This window comes from Salvelinus namaycush, chromosome 15, assembly GCF_016432855.1.
Source record: "Salvelinus namaycush isolate Seneca chromosome 15, SaNama_1.0, whole genome shotgun sequence".
Taxonomy (NCBI): domain Eukaryota; kingdom Metazoa; phylum Chordata; class Actinopteri; order Salmoniformes; family Salmonidae; genus Salvelinus; species Salvelinus namaycush.
The window spans coordinates 19,418,920-19,435,371 of record NC_052321.1 but is presented as its reverse complement, the minus strand read 5'-3'; the positions used below and the strand labels follow the sequence as shown (position 1 = coordinate 19,435,371).

At 43.0% G+C, this 16,452-nt stretch overlaps 1 protein-coding gene across 4 annotated transcripts; it reads left to right on the top strand.

Moving 5' to 3' along the window:
• The first annotated feature begins 365 nt into the window (after positions 1-365).
• On the top strand, positions 366-16,452 carry LOC120060277 (serine/arginine repetitive matrix protein 1-like). 4 transcript variants are annotated; one of them, XM_039009459.1, is made up of 16 exons: positions 366-481; positions 1,571-1,660; positions 1,816-1,938; positions 3,942-4,112; positions 4,458-4,543; positions 4,648-4,881; positions 5,008-5,313; positions 5,445-5,689; positions 6,258-6,338; positions 6,448-6,516; positions 6,698-6,839; positions 6,943-7,023; positions 7,152-7,640; positions 7,755-7,935; positions 8,193-8,378; positions 15,527-16,452. In XM_039009459.1, the coding sequence occupies exons 1-16, from the start codon at positions 461-463 to the stop codon at positions 15,536-15,538; spliced, it is 2,517 nt and encodes an 838-aa protein (XP_038865387.1). In that variant the 5' UTR covers positions 366-460; the 3' UTR covers positions 15,539-16,452. The 4 variants fall into 4 exon arrangements, with proteins under 4 accessions (XP_038865387.1, XP_038865386.1, XP_038865389.1 ...); XM_039009458.1 differs by having other exon boundaries at positions 15,520-16,452; XM_039009461.1 differs by lacking the exons at positions 366-481; positions 1,571-1,660; positions 1,816-1,938 and adding an exon at positions 1,957-2,330 and having other exon boundaries at positions 15,520-16,452.

Sequence of the window (16,452 nt, the reverse complement as noted above, 5' to 3'; positions counted from 1 at the left end):
AACTGTATGGAGATCAAATGTTTAATCGATGAGAAAATTTGCAGAATGTCGGCCAACATTAATCTCGCTCCACATTATTCCACTGCCGGTCACCGGGCTTCCTCTCAACATCATATTTGGTAGTGAGCGGTAACTCCAACCGGATGCCTCACATTTATACATCCGGTGAAATATATGGTTCATTGTTCTATCTGTGGTATCAGGCTGCAACATATACATACTATTCACGACAAAATGTATGATATTTAAATTATAGGTCGATGTAATTTGGCAACAGTAACTAAAAAAAGATAATTAAAACTCTGACAGCAAAAAAAAATAATTTCGTCATCTTCCCATTTACTTCTTCCGTTCTGCTGTAAAGGAGGAGTTCTGTCGCGTGTTGTATGCTGGGGTTTGGTAGTACGTCTTTCGCCAGACTCGGCTATCAACCGCTTTTACATCTTTCTCGGCTAATAACATGGACGCGGGATTCTTCCGCGTAAGATATTTACAATGTTACTATTAATTGTTGAATGGTGTTCCAAATGTATAGTACATTCCTTTAGGTTTGTAAATATGTGCCATTATAGACAGACAAGCTCGTGCGCCATTCCGCTGCAATGAGAAGCTAATGTAAAGATGGCGGCTGCATTAAACTAGCCTAGCTAGATATATTTATGTTTTGCGTAGGTTGTGTGTTTCCATTTCAAACTATGTTCATTACTGATGTACAGTAACTATAGGTGATAACTAGCTACATGTGTTACTTAGTGTTAGACTTGTTGGTTGCAAAATTGGTTTGGTTTATTCTAACCAGACAAGAGGCGGGGCATGTCTACTCGGGCCTCAGCTCACATCGAGATTAGCACAACTATACTGAACAAAAATATAAACGCAACATGCAACAATTTCAAAGATTTACTGAGTTACAGTTCCTATAAGGAAATCAGTCAATTTAAATAAAATAAACCGTAATCTATGGATTTCACATGACTGGGCAGGGGTGCAACCATGGTTGGTCCTTGGGGGGCATAGGCCCAGCCAATCAGAATTAGTTTTCACCCCACAAAATGGCTTCATTACAGACAGAAATACTCGTCAACATGTAATGATCATGCTGTTTTATCATCTTCTTGATATGCCACACCTGTCAGGTGGATGGATTATCTTGGCAAAGGAGAAATGCTCACTAACAGATGTAAACAAAATTTGAAAGAAAAACGCTTTTGTGTGTATGGATCATTTCTAGGATTTTTTTATTTCAGCTCATGAAACATGGGACCAACACTTTTATATTTTTGTTCAGTGTAGTTGGCAAGCTAGCAACATAAACCCACATTTATCTCCATAACAAGGGTTTTGCTTAGCTAGGTACTTATTTTCCACTTTGTTTGACACCTATTTATTCAATTAAGTCTTGTTTCAAAAGTTGCAGCCAGCTAACGTTATGTTTCACCATGTTGTGACGTAGGTAGCTAGTTTCTGCTAAAGGGATAAGTACAAATAATAAAGAACCAACATTTATCATTGAAATAGTTAATATAGCTAGTAGTTATGTAAACTGTTGTTTTGTACTTGTCTCATACAGGGCACAAGTGCAGAACAGGACAATCGCTTCAGCAACAAGCAGAAGAAACTTCTAAAGCAACTGAAATTTGCAGAATGTCTGGAAAAGAAGGTATGATAAACAACACTGCTTTTAGCACATCTTCTAATTGAGTTCTCAGGGTACCCACAACTAATTATATGGTATTGGCTGTAGCTTCTGTATAGCCTGATTTTTGTTTAAGTGTGGAATGGGTTTAAGTTGGTAATTAATTCTTCCTTCACTAGGTCGATATGACCAAGGTGAACCTGGAGGTCATCAAACCTTGGATCACTCAGCGAGTGACGGAGATCCTGGGGTTCGAGGATGATGTCGTCATAGAATTCATTTTTAACCAGCTAGAAGAAAAGGTACTACTATTGACTCCAATTCCTTCCTTTTCTTGTACATGCATCAGATGTTAGTTCTATAAACTTAATGAGGAAAAGATAGGTTGATGTAACAAAGTGTATTGCTTAGAAAAAACGCAATATAAATGCAGATGGGGAAAGAGCTACCACCGGTGTCCAGTGTAAAGGAAAAATACATAATTTGAATGACACAAAGTTGTTGCTGTGATATGTGACAAAGTGCCTTTGTGCCACAGTTTTCTAATGATGATGTGATTTATGATTCAAAAGGCCTGAACCAATATGGATGTTATACCTTGCATCAGAAGTATAGCACCAACACCTTATTAGCTCTCTGCTGAGCCCAAAGTGTCACTGAGCCCAACTCTCCCTGATGCAGTGTGTGGTTTGAGGTGAGTTATGGTCAGGGATCAACATGCTAGTGATAGAAACACTTGGACAATGCCATGCCATTTTCTCCATATACCTTTGAATTGCGCCACTAGTTTGTCTTTTATATCTCCTCTGTATCCTATCTTTGGAGTGTGTTAAAGTTGAGAGGATTCAGTGAAATTGTTAGGCTATTGATCCCCCTTTTATTTGAGTAGAGTATAATGACATCTGTAGTATCTTCATTCTGGGCTGTGGGAAAAACAGTGCTTTTAAAATTATCCATTGCAATGCACATGGACCCTATTCTGCATAAATAAGTTGCATCAGTGCACTTGTTGGCCAAGTTTTCCCTCCAGTTTGTTACATTTCATTGCCCCCCAATTTGGGAAGTCCAATTGCATGGTTCAAATTATACTTGTGTATTATAATCGCCTTCATTTTTTTCCCCCACCTAAGTAGCATTTGGCCTATAAAACATGACTTCAAAGGGACATTTGTGATATAATACACTGGATGAAACCTTGGATGTAGAAAAAGGAAATGTTTAACTGTACTGAAGCCTAATAATTAATCAACAACTTATTTTTATGAATGGTGCATGACTCACAGCAATCCTAGGATGACTTTTATTCATACTAATATGTTGCTGGAATCTCGTAAAGGTACTATCTGTTTTAGTCAACTTAGCCTAATACTGAGAGGGGAAAATACATTCAACTACACCTTACCGATTTTCATTTCTGTGCAATTATGTTATAATGCTATAACATCACAGTAATGATAAAGGCCTTATTAGTCATTATTATTTAGATAAAGGGGTATCTAACTTTCATTCTTGACTTAGATGTTGAAATAAAAAACCCTTTTTAAATGTCTTGTGCACTCATTATTGCTTGTTCGTCTCTTGCAATTTAGATAAATGATATAACAATAAACTGAAGGTGGTTGAGTCTCAAGCAGTAGGGAGGCGGAAGCAAGCCAAGGGAGCGTCTCTTTCTGCAGGAGACTCGGGCGCTCCATACCCACTGATCCCGCGGGACACACTGAAGACACCGGGACTGTACTTGCAGTTTTGGGTTTTGATGCACTCTGTTTTGTGGATATCTGTTCATCTCTCAAAGAATAGACTGTGGGGAGGCCGAGAACAACAGGACAGGAAGACTAGTTATTTATGATCAAGATTATTGACAGTAATGGTGATGGGTGGGATAGTTAAATATTTATTAGATTATATTTTATGAAGGTTAAGTCAGCCTTGATGCATGCACTGGGTGTCCTTTACATGGATGATGTAGCACTTATGTCTCCCCTCAGCTATTCTCAGTTTCGGGTTTCAATTACCTAATTAATGGGGTGGAGATAAGGAATCACAGCCTCAAGTCAACAAAAGTTTGTTAGGTTGCAATGACTGTCTGCTTTGGGGCCCAGTGGTCATATACTGTAGCTATTGTCTTTTGTTATGAAGGTGGCTGCCATTATTTAGCAGGCAGGTGTAGCTTAGTGAGGAAACAAAGGGGAAGGCAGTCGTCTGAGCGAGGACCCCCCCCCCCCCCCCCCCCTTCTCGCTCTCGCGAGTTCTCCCTCCATGTTAAATTGGTGTGTTTTTCTCTCCCCCTTGGTGTGTGTTGCAGCACCCGGACAGTAAGATGATGCAGATCAACCTGACGGGCTTCCTGAATGGGAAGAATGCCAGAGAGTTTATGAGGGACCTGTGGCCTCTGCTGCTCAGTGCCCAGGACAACATTGCCGGTATCCCCTCCGCCTTCCTGGAACAGAAGAAAGAGGAGATCAAACAGAGACAGGTGAGCAACCAGACACAATCTCACAATCACCACATTGGTGTCATGCACATGTGTTTTACGGCTTTGGCCTTGCATGTTCTTTTCTGTGGAACACTAGTCACTTTAATAATATTTACATACTGTTTTACTAATTTCATATGTGTATATACTGTGTTTTATTCGATGCCACTCCAACATTGCTCCTCCTAATATTTATATATTTCTTAATTCCATTCTTTTACTTTCAGATTTGTGAGTTTTTAGGTACTATTGCACTGTTGATGCTAGGAACACAAGCATTTCTCTTCACCCGCAATATCATCTGCTAAATATGTGTATGCGACCAATAAGATTTATTTGTTGCAGATTGAGCAGGAGAAGCTTGCCTCTCTGAAGAAGATTGATGAGAAGAAGGAAAACAAAGATAACAGGGAAAGGGAGAGCCCCAGAAGGTGAGAAATCACACTAAATAAAATCCCTTGAAGTCAACATCCATCAATGTTTAAAGATGGTTCATATGGCATTTATTCTTATCACATTGTTTGTTGTCGTACAGGAGGAAGTCAAGGTCACAGTCTCCACGGCGACGGTCTCCAGTGAAGCGGGAGAGAAAGCGGAGTCACTCCCGCTCCCCGAGGCGTAAGCCCAGTCCCAGCAGCTCCCCTCCACCAACAGCCCCAGCCGTCACCCTGGTCAGTGTTACATTGCCCCAGAGCACTGAGGAGCCAGAGCCAGACACCTCTGAGAGCGCCGTACCTGAGCCAGTCATTCAGGAGGCCTCTTCCACCAGGTAAGATGATGGTTTGGGCACCGACTATATCTGGCAATATTCAGGGATGTGATTTTTCCTGATTTGGTAATTCTAGATTTTTATAAATAATTGAATCTAATTTGTGGTATGTTTTTAATTTTCAAGTGATTTGGTGAAGCCGCACACTGTGGTTGTGGTACCTGACTCTGTGATGAAGGTCAAAGAACCCTCCCCAGGTAAGGCTTCTAAAAAGGAGGAGAGGCCCAAGCCCAGGGAGAAGGACGGCAGGAGGGACAGGCCCCGTCACCGCTCTCGCTCCCATTCCCGCAGACGACCTAAATCGCGCTCCAGATCTTACTCCCCACGCCGGAGGCCGAGCCCCAGGAGACGGATGTCCCCTCGTCGCAGGAGCCCCCCCAGACGTGGCCCCCCAGGCCCCAGACACAGGCGCAGTCGCTCCCCTGTCCGCAGGTGAGTGGAGGGCCATGCAAGTGTAGCAGAGTGCAGAAGTGTCCATTACTAAAGCTGTCATTAACTAGCCAATTTACCAAACAGCATGTAAACCTGCATTGTGGTTGATTTGTGCTTTGTTTGTCCAATAGGCGGCGCTCTCGCTCCCCATCATCTTCTGGGAGCAACTCCTCCACGCCTCGCTCACCTCAGAAGGCCATGAAGAGAACGTCAACCACACCTCCCAGGAAACAGCCCCGCGGCCACGCAGCTGATCCCTCCCTCAGCCCCTCCAGGAGAAGAGCCCCCAATGGTAGCCCCTCTGGGAAGGCCCGACGCTCTGCCTCCCCTCGGGCTAGAAAGGGCCGGTCCTCAGCCTCCCCGTCCAGATCAGCTGGTATGTTGGTTTTTCTTACTTCTCTCCATTCTAAATATAGCTACATGCCACCTGCTCATCTCTGCTCTAATGTACATTAAGTACTATCAGAGTTTACAAAGGGCTGTGCTGAACTTGGCCCATCATCCCTATCGCACTTCCTCACCATCTCAGACGTGGGACTCCCTCACCTTGTCAGTGACGTCTTGTCACATGATCAGTCTCTGAGTGTGATACACATACACCTTTCGTCTACAAAATCTACCAGGGGTGGCTATGTCTATACAGCCAGAAGATGCCCTTTGCCTGTTGAACTCAGTGACCTGGGAACTTATTTTTCATTATTTCAAATCCCTGGATTACTTGATTCCTAGGCAGGCCTGGTTACAGAAGTATGACACTTGAGGTCCTTAGCGGGAGCTTAATGGCAGTCCGGGACTAATGGAAACTACTGAATCATAAACTTATTTTCGGGCTGCTGAAACCAGAATGTATCAGTCCTACCACTGGTGTTATACAAGCAAGTGTATTTGTGAATGAATCTTTCTGGAAAGACTTTGGGCCCCTAAAGCGTCTTATTGATCTTTAGGTTCAAAGAAGAAGCCAGGATCAAGGAATGATTCACTGTCTCCTGTTCCAAAACCCAGGCATTCTGAGGCATCGGAATCAGGTGAGTCTGCCTTCTAGTGTTTGTCTGTGTGGTGTGATGCACCATGGGTGTGGGTGGATCTTTGTGTTTTCTCTAGCACTGAATGGAGACTCACTGCTTTGCTTTTCAGAGGGCGCTACCGCAGATCCTGTGCAGCAGCGACGTCAGTATCGCAGGCAGAATCGGGAGACGTCTTCAGGTTATAATTGTTTTTATTTGTCCCTCACCCCATGTTTTTTGTTAGCCGTCATCTTGCACCCTCATCTCGTGGGTCTTGAAGTTGTGCCCAAATCCCCATCTAGGTGTTTTTCCTTTTAAACGGCCACCTTATGTTGCTACTGGGAAATTATGTGTGCTGTCTACTTTTGGATTGGTTACAGATACTGGATCATCCTCCTCATCAGAGGACGAGGGGTCCAAGAGGCCGGGCGGGGGGCCAGCGGCAAGGAACGGGAATGTCAGGAGGAGGCGCAGCCGCTCCCCCTCCTCCCCCAGGAGACGACACAGGGACTGCTCCCCCCGGTCAGCTATGGACGGTTTCTCCTATCCCTCTCTCACTGTCATGATTAAAGTTGAGGTTTTGCCCACATCATGCGTTCCTCGTTTAATTGTTTTCCCTCTACAGAAAAAGACGCTCCCTCTCTCCTGGAGGACGTAGATCTCCCCCACGCCGTCGCAGATCTCCCTCTCCTCCTCCGAGACGCAGGTAAAAACCTTTTGCTACTCTTTTTTTTTTTCTCTGATTCCCTCAGTACTGAGCATTGTCCAAAATTGTGTACCACACCTGAGAATCAAAGAATAACTTGGCTCGTATGTGCTCCTCTGTTCCCCCAGGTCTCCCTCTCCACCTCCTCGCAGACGCTCCCCCTCCCCCAGGCGGTACTCTCCCCCCATCCAGCGGCGCTACAGCCCTACTCCCCTGGGCCCACAGAAGAGAAGGCTATCAGGGTCTCCCCCTCCCAAACGCCTTTCCCCGATGCCCAAGCGCCGTCCCTCCAGGTCCCCGAAGCGCAGGAGTCCCCCTCCCCAAAAGAGACGCACACCTCCCCTCCCCACCTCTCCCCCCCGACACAGGAGGAGCCCCATGCTCCCATCCAACCGGCCAGGCCGGGACACTCGCTCCCCCCCTGCTGTTCACAGTAACCGCCTCTCCCCCTCCCCTGCCAACCGTGGTCGGGCCATGCATGGGTCTGCTAGTCCTCAGGGGTGCTTTGACTCCTCGGGCACCTCTCCACCTGGCCAGAGGCGCCAGGTGTCCCCCTCACACAGCAACAGGGCAATCCGCAGGGTGTCCCGGACACCAGAGCCCCGCAAGAACCAGAGGTAAGCAGCTTCTAATTGGTCTTATTGATGCCAAAGCAGGTGCTGCACAGCAACAACTCACTCCTCGCTTTTTAGATGCATTTTCCAGATATCACATTTTTTTCTGTCTCTCAGAGCCTCTCAGAGCCCCCAACCTATGAGGAGAGCGTCATCAAGGTCCCCGTCTGGTTCTCCTAAACCAGGAGCCTTGAAGCGGCCGGCCCCAGCCTCAGGCTTCCCCTCATCGGGCTGCTCGCCATCAGCCCCTCTGGCCAAAAAGGCCAGCAGCGGCTCTGGCAGCCCTTCTCCAAACAAGGTGAGTTTAAAGCTGCTGTCTGTTAATAGTACAACGTGAGATTTAAAAATGTGTTTGACTCAACTAAGTGGCTAGTTGGGGAAGCGTTCTCATGTGAGTAATAGCTGTTGTGTGTTTCTGTGTACTAATACTATGATGACTTGACGTGGTGGTCGACGGTAAAATAGTTTAACCAATGACGTCCGTCATCACACCCTCTTCTTGGCCCAACTGCCAATTAAATACTTAGTCACTCTGCTTTGTCCTCTCCATCTCAGAATTCAGACACCGAGGCTGGAGGAAAGAAAAACAAGAAACATAAGAAGGAGAAGAAACATAAGAAGGACAAGAAGCACAAGAAGCACAAGAAACACAAGAAGGACAAGGGTGGAGTGCCGGTGGCTGCTGGGGATGGCCAGGAGAACCTGGGGATGGAAGGGGATGTAGACTCCGACCTTAAAAAGGTGAAGTCTACTCTTCTGATTTACTGAGGGGGTTTAGCCTGCTTCACATATCAGCTCCACTAGTGTCTAAGTAGGGGTGGGCAATGAGGACATTTTATTTTTCAAATTTGACAGTATTTAGTTTTTCCTATAATGACATTAGAGCGGCAACAAATAAATTGTAAGTGGTTTTAATGGGTCTGTCTCCATTCTGATTGTTTGATACTGTTCAATCAAACTTCAATTAGGGTGGGGCAGTAAGGCCTAAAAATAAAATCGACATTTTTTTCCTAACAATTTACATCTAGATGTTTTCTCAATTACCTTTGTTGTACAATTGAAGGTCAATACGCTGCATTTCTAACAGTCAGCCTTCCACAACCATAGGACCCCTGAATAAATTATTTTATCAAAATAGTTTAACCTGCCATTTTGCAGTAGTCACTGATCTGGCTTTTAACTTCTTATGGCTGCAATTCCGCTAACGGGATGATATGACAACAGCCAGTGAAAGTGCAGGGCGCCAAAAAAATAACAAATCTCATAATTAAAATTCCTCAGACATACATGTGTCTTATACCATTTTAAAGGTATTCTTGTTGTTAATCCCACCAAAGTGTCCGATTTCAAATATGCTATTCAGCGAAAGCACTACAAATAATTCTTAGGTCACACCAAACCACAATAAGCACAGCCATTTTTCCAGCGAAAGATAGCAGTCAGAAAAAGCAGAAATAGAGATAAAATTCATCACTAACCTTTGATCTTCATCAGATGACACTCATAGGACTTCATGTTACACAATACATGCATGTTTTGTTTGATAAAGTTCATATTTATATAAAAAAATCTGAGTTTACATTGGCGCGTTACATTCACTAGTTCCAAAAACATCCAGTGATAGTGCATAGCCACATCGTTTTAACAGAAATACTCATCATGAATGTAGATGATAATACAAGTTATACACATGGAATTATAGATATACCTCTCCTTAATGCAGCCGCTGTGTCAGATTTCAAAAAAACTTTACGGAAAAAGCAAATCATGCAATAATCTGAGACGGAGCTCAGAACAATAGCCAAATCAGCCGCCATGTTGGAGTCAACAGAAACCAGAAAATACATGATAAATGTTTCCTTACCTTTGATGAACTTCATCAGAATGCAGTCCTAGGAATCTCAGGTCCACAATAAATGCTTGATTTGTTCGATAATGTCCGTTATTTATGTCCAATTAGCTACTTTGGTTAGCGCGTTTGGTAAACAATTCCAAAGTCACAAAGCGCGTCCACTGTAACGTGACGAAATGTCCAAAAGTTCCGTAACAGTCAGTAGAAACATGTCAAACGATGTATTGAATCAATCTTTAGAATGTTGTTAACATACATCTTGAATAACGTTCCAACCGGAGATTTACATTGACTTCAGTTGAGCGATGAAACGGAGTTGCCTCTCACGTGAACGCGCGTGGTCACCTCATGGCAGTGGGGAATCATTCCTGTCTCCTTCGGCCCACCTTCACATTAGAGTCATCAGACAAAGTTCTATTGACTGTTGACATCTAGTGGAAGCCGTAGGAAGTGAAAACTCATCTATATCTCGCTGTAATTTCAATGGGAGCTTGGTTGAAAATATACCAGCCCCAGAAAAAATCCAAACAGGAAGTGGAACTTCTCAGGTTTTTTCCTGCCATATGAGTTCTGTTATACTCACAGACATAATTCAAACAGTTTTAGAAACTTCAGTGTTTTCTATTAATAATAATATGCATATATTAGCAACTATGACTGAGGAGCAGGCTGTTTACTCTGTGCACCTTTCATCCAAGCTACTCAATACTGCCCCTGCAGCCATAAGAAGTTGTCTTTTTATGAAAATGCCCCTTTTGTTACTTATTTAACCTGAACAATTCACAGCCACTAATAATGACCAAGCTCTTGTAGCAGGAGAATGCATTATAGCAAATTAACACAGGTCTCATAAACAATCTGCCAAGCACACGCCCATGTGCTGATGAGTAGCCAGCTAATCTTTATATTTCAATTCTAGCCAACTTGGATCTATTAGCTAGCTATCAAGGTAGAACAGTTGAACTGCTAATCACTTTCCTATCTATCTCCACCTGTTTGAACAGCATGCTAGCCTGCTCACTTTGTTTTAATGTTGAAATCAAGTGGCATAGCTGGATAAGAAGATGCTTATTTCACAGAATGAGAACCAGTTGGCAATTCCTTATATAAATGCTTTTATGCTCATTTCAAATTTACAGAAGACTAAACAGCTACCACAACACTGTGGCTAAAATGCTGCTAGCGGTACCTTCATGCCGCACGCTGACAAACGTAGCAATCTTCCAGGATCAATGTTCATTGATATTCCTATTTTCAGTAGTGTCTTCTCTGCGCACAATTTGGGGAGTTGAGACATAAACAAGGTATCGTTATAATGGTTAAGTTATTTATTACAGTAATACAATGTCTACGTTTTTTGATATCCATATAACTGATTCTGTTGGACCAAACCAAAAGATTGATTTGGAACTGCTTGTCAGAGGCGTGCTCTGTTGTGGGTGGCATGGGCTTGGTTTGTGAGTTAGTGGGAATGTGCACATACAGAGGAGCGAGCGGGACTAAACTAAAAAGATGGAACGAGCATTCATAGAGAAGTCTGACTGCATTTAAAGCTCTTGCTAGCAAGTTGGCCGTTCTCAGCTGTTAAACTTACTGGCGGTAAAAATGGAATTGCCATAATTTTCACCAGTTTCATCTGTGGTTATTACATTTTAACAAACCATACATTAATATACCATTTGTAGAAAGGTAAAGTAAAAATCCAAACTGGTCTACAGTACCAGTCAAAAGTTTGGACACCTACTCATTCATGGGTTTGCTTTATTTTTACTATTTTCTACATATTAGAATAATAGTGAAGACATCAAAGCTATGAAATAACACATGGAATCATGTAGTAACAATCAATTTTATTTGAGATTCTTTAAGGTAGCCACCCTTTACCTTTTGACAGCTATGCACACTCTTGGCATTCTCTCAACCAGCTTCACCTGGAATGCTTTTCCAACAGTCTCGAAGGAGTTCTCACATATGCTGAGCACTTATTGGCTGCTTTTCCTTCACTCTGCGGTCCAACTCATCCCAAACCATCTCAATTAGGTTGAGGTCGGGTGATTGTGGAGGTCAGGTCATCTGATGCAGCACCATCACTCTCCTTGGTCAAATATCCCTTACACAGCCTGGAGGTGTGTTTTGGGTCATTGTCCTGTTGGGGAAAAAATGATATGCCATCCCATCTGGTTTGCGCTTAGAGGGACTATCGCTGCAGAATGCTAGGGTAGCCATGCTAGTTAAGTGTGCCTTGAATTCTAAATAAATCACTGATAGTGTCACCAGCAAAGCACCATCACACCACCTCCATGCTTCACCATGGGAACCGCACATGCAGAGTTCTCCTCAGAACAGTTGATGTCTGTTACTTGAACTCTTTGAAGCATTTATTTGGGCTGTTAGGTTCTTATTTTTCAGAGTAAATAACCCACGGACACTAGAGAAGCTTTAACCAAGTTTATTCTTCCCAGGGGTTCTGTACAGCTGAAATCAGACAGCAAAACATTTCAGACACCACAGTTTATATACATCCTACTTAAGACACTCTTCCTCCTTACAGTTTATTGCTCCACAGGAAAGGTAACCAGATACCAACCCTGATTACTCCCTTAAGGGAAACTGACCTCACCCCTCACCTCCTAATCCACAGATATCCATCTGTCTTCCCTATATCAACACATCGCTCTCCTCTCCTCCATCAAACACATTCCAAAGCCTTCTGGCTTTTTACAAACTCTTTATTTTCAAGGCTTTGTCTATCATTTATTTAATATCTCAATGTTCAATGTTTAGCCGACTCCAACAGCTGTAATTTCTAAGGCTGGTAACTCTGGGTCTTCCTTTCTTGTGGTGGTCCTCGTCAGCCACTCATCAGAACGCTTGATGGTTTTAACGACTGCACTTGAAGAAACTTTCAAAGTACTGGGAATCTTCCATGTTGACTGACCTTCATGTCTTAAAGTAATGATGGACTGTTGTTTCTCTTTGCTTATTTGAGCTGTTCTTGACATATGGACTTGGTATTTTACCAAATAGGGCTATCTTCTTTATACCACCCCTACCATGTCACAACACAACTGATTGACGCATTAAGGACATTCCACAAATGAACTTTTATCAAGGCACACCTGTTAATTGAAATGCATTCCAGGTGACTACCTCATGGAGCTGGTTGAGAAAATGCCAAGTGTGCAAAGCTATAGTCAAGGCAAAGGGTCGCTGCTTTGAAGAATCTCATATCAAATATATTTTGATTTGTTGAACACTTTTTGGTTACTAAACTGAGCAAAAAAAGAAACGTCAGTCAACTGCGTTTATTTTCAGCAAACTTAACATGTGGAAATATTTGTATGAACATAAGATTCAACAATTGAGACATAAACGGAACAAGTTTCACAGACATGTGACTAACAGAAATGGAATGTGTCCCTGAACAAAGGGGAGGCAAAATCAAAAGTAACGGTCAGTATCTGGTGTCACCACCAGCTGCATTAAGTACTGCAGTGCATCTCCTCATGGACTGCATCAGATTTGCCAGTTCTTGCTGTGAGATGTTACCCCACTCTTCCACCAAGGCACCTGCAAGTTTCCGGACATTTCTGGGGGGAATGGCCCTAGCCCTCACCCTCCGATCCAACAGGTCCCAGGCGTGCTCAACTGGATTGAGATCCAGGCTCTTCGCTGGCCATGGCAGAACACTGACATTCCTGTATTGCACAGAACGAGCAGTATGGCTGGTGGCATTGTCATGCTGGAGGGTCATATCAGGATGAGCCTGTAGGAAGGGTACCACATGAGGGAGGAGGATGACTTCCCTGTATTGCACAGCGTTGATTGCCTGCAATGACAACAAGCTCAGTCCGATAATGCTGTGACACACCGCCCCCAGACCATGATGGACCCTCCAAATTAATCCCACTCCAGAGTACAGGCCTCGGTGTAACGCTCATTCCTTTGACGATAAATGTGAATCCGACCATCACCCCTGGTGAGACAAAACCGCGACTCGTCAGTGAAGAGCACTTTTTGCCAGTCCTGTCTGGTCCAGCGACGGTGGGTTTGTGCCCATAGGCGATGGTGAGGACCTGCCTTACAACAAGCCTATAAGCCCTCAGCCAGCCTCTCAGCCTATTGCGGACAGTCTGAGCACTGATGGAGGGATTGTGCGTTCCTGGTGTAACTCGGGCAGTTGTTGCCATCTTGTACCTGTCCCGCAGGTGTGATGTTCAAATGTACCGATCCTGTGCAGGTGTTACACAATCAACTGTCCGTCCTGTCTCCCTGTAGCGCTGTCTTAGGCGTCTCACAGTACGGACATTGCAATTTATTGCCCTGGCCACATCTGCAGTCCTCATGCCTCTTTGCATCATGCCTAAGGCACGTTCACGTGGATGAGCAGGGACCCTGGGCATCTTTCTTTTGTTGTTTTTCAGAGTCAGTAGAAAGGTCTCTTTAGTGTCCTAGGTTTTCATAACTGTGACCTTCATTGCCTACCATCTGTAAGCTGTTAGTGTCTTAACCTCTCTGGGATATGTGGGACGCTAGCGTCCCAACTGGCCAACATCCAGTGAAAATGCAGAGCGCCAAATTCAAATAAATTACTATAAAAATTCAACTTTGATGAAATCACACATTCAATATACCAAATTAAAGCTACACTTGTGAATCCAGCCAACGTGTCAGATTTCAAAAATGCTTTACGGCGAAAGCAAATGATGCTATTATCTGAGGATAGCACCCAAGCAAACACAGACCATATTTCAACCCTCCAGGCGTGACACAAAACGCAGAAATAAAGATATAATTCATGCCTTACCTTTGACGAGCTTCTTCTGTTGGCACTCCAATATGTCCCATAAACATCACAAATGGTCCTTTTGTGCGATTTAATTCCGTCGATGTATATCCAAAATGTCCATTTATTTGGCACGTTTGATCCAGAAAAACACCGGTTCCAACTTGCGCAACGTGACTACAAAATATCTCAAAAGTTACCTGTAAGCTTTGTCCAAACATTTCAAACTACTTTTGTAATACAACTTTAGGTATTTTTTTAACTTAATAATCGATAAAATTGAAGACTGGATATACTGTGTTCAATACCAGAGGAAAACAAAGCGTAGCTAGCTTTCAGGTCACGCGCCTCCTAACATAGTACACTTCCCTCGAGCCTCATTCTGAACATGGCTACTTCTTCATTTCTCAAAGGAAAAACCTCAACCAATTTCTAAAGACTGTTGACATCCAGTGGAAGCGGTAGGAACTGCAAGAAGGTCTGGATTCCCAATGAAAATACATTAAAGAGTGACCTCAAAAAAAAAAAAAAAAAAAATCAGAATGGTTTGTCCGTGGGGTTTCGCCTGCCAAATAAGCTCTGTTATACTCACAGACATGATTCAAACCGTTTTAGAAACTTCAGTGTTTTCTATCCAAATCTACTAATAATATGCATATCTTAGGTTCTGGGCCTGAGTAGCGGGCGGTTTACTTTGGACACGCTTTTCATCCAGACGTGAAAATACTGCCACCTATCCCAGAGAAGTTAACGACACAGGTGCATGTTCATTAAAGCATGGGAAACGGTGTTTAAACCCTTTACAATGAAGCTCTGTGAAGTTATTTTGATATTTACGAATTATCTTTGAAAGACAGGGTCCTGAAAAAGGGAGGTTTCTTTTTTTGCTGAGTTTACATGATTCCATGTGTTATTTTATAGTTGTGATGTCTTCACTATTATTCTACAGTGGAAAATAGTAAAAAATAAAGAACCCTTGAATGAGAAGGTGTTAAACTTTTGACTGGTACTGTAGTAAATAAGGTTTACCCCCCAGCCCTACATCTAAGCATCCCATTTATTTCAATCAAAATGAACATATTAGACATTGTTGTAGAAGTTGAATGGTGCACTGCTATCATTTATTGCATGTCATCAGCTAATGTATTTCTTTATTCTATTACTTTGAAGCATCCTGCTGCATGATCACACCTACCTTGCAACGTAACCGAAATATGATATAATTAATGCTACCTTTCTTTAAGGAATCAGACAGTGAAGTAGAAGAGCGTCTGGACGACCTGGAGAAGCACCTGCGAGAGAAGGCACTGCGTTCCATGAGGAAAGCTGGAAAGCTGTCCCCGCCACTGTCTTGAAGCCCGACCACACCCCTCCTTCCTCCTCAATCTTCCATACACTTTATTTTATTTGTCTTTAACCTGGTTCAGCTTTAGAATGTACAAATTGTTTGTTCTTTAGTTTTGTTTTTACAGGTTTGCTCATCTATTGACGGATGTTTTTTATCAAGCGCTTGAATTGTCACACTCGATCTTCCAATTTAATTTTTTCCCGTATCTTTGACCCAAAATGTGTTATTGCTTATATCCAATGTAGTATCTTTGTTTGATCCCTCAATTTTCAAGATAGGATCTTAGAGGGGAAGTCTTTCATTATGAAGCTTGCATTGTACAAGCTTCTACATCTCTCGTTCTATAACATACAAAATATTCAACTGTGGTAATTTAGGATTGCATGTGCAGCCAGCGAGTCTCTCCTCTGATGTGCATGAAATGGACTAAACAAAAGCAAATGCACAGATTAAATCTGTCCCTTTTGGCAGCGGGCATTATATGGTGCGGGAATGCTGTTTGCTCTCTAAAATGGATAAGTTGGATTTTCCCTTTTTTGTTATGTAATAGAGGTGTTTGACATTGCAGTAAATTCTGGCTTTGAAAAAGTCACGTTTAAAAAGAACTAGACCTTTTTTTCCATGATTCTAATGGTCTCTGACCTCACCAGAGAGCAGGGGTTTGATTTCCCACATGGGTTGATATGCAGTCATACTTTGAGTTCATGCTGGTCCACTCTTTTGCATTAAGCCTTTCGTTGCTGTGGAAGTGCTATTTGACTTGTATTTAAAAACTCCTGCATTTGTCATCCTTTCAAAATTAAAATATGTTTTATATAAAAACTGATAA

Coding starts and splice junctions, on each gene's coding strand:
- LOC120060277 (XM_039009458.1), top strand. CDS start 461: ATGGACGCGGGATTCTTCCGC. Junction 4,113..4,457: donor AGGAGATCAAACAGAGACAG/GTGAGCAACCAG, acceptor TATTTGTTGCAG/ATTGAGCAGGAGAAGCTTGC. Junction 7,936..8,192: donor GCAGCCCTTCTCCAAACAAG/GTGAGTTTAAAG, acceptor TCTCCATCTCAG/AATTCAGACACCGAGGCTGG.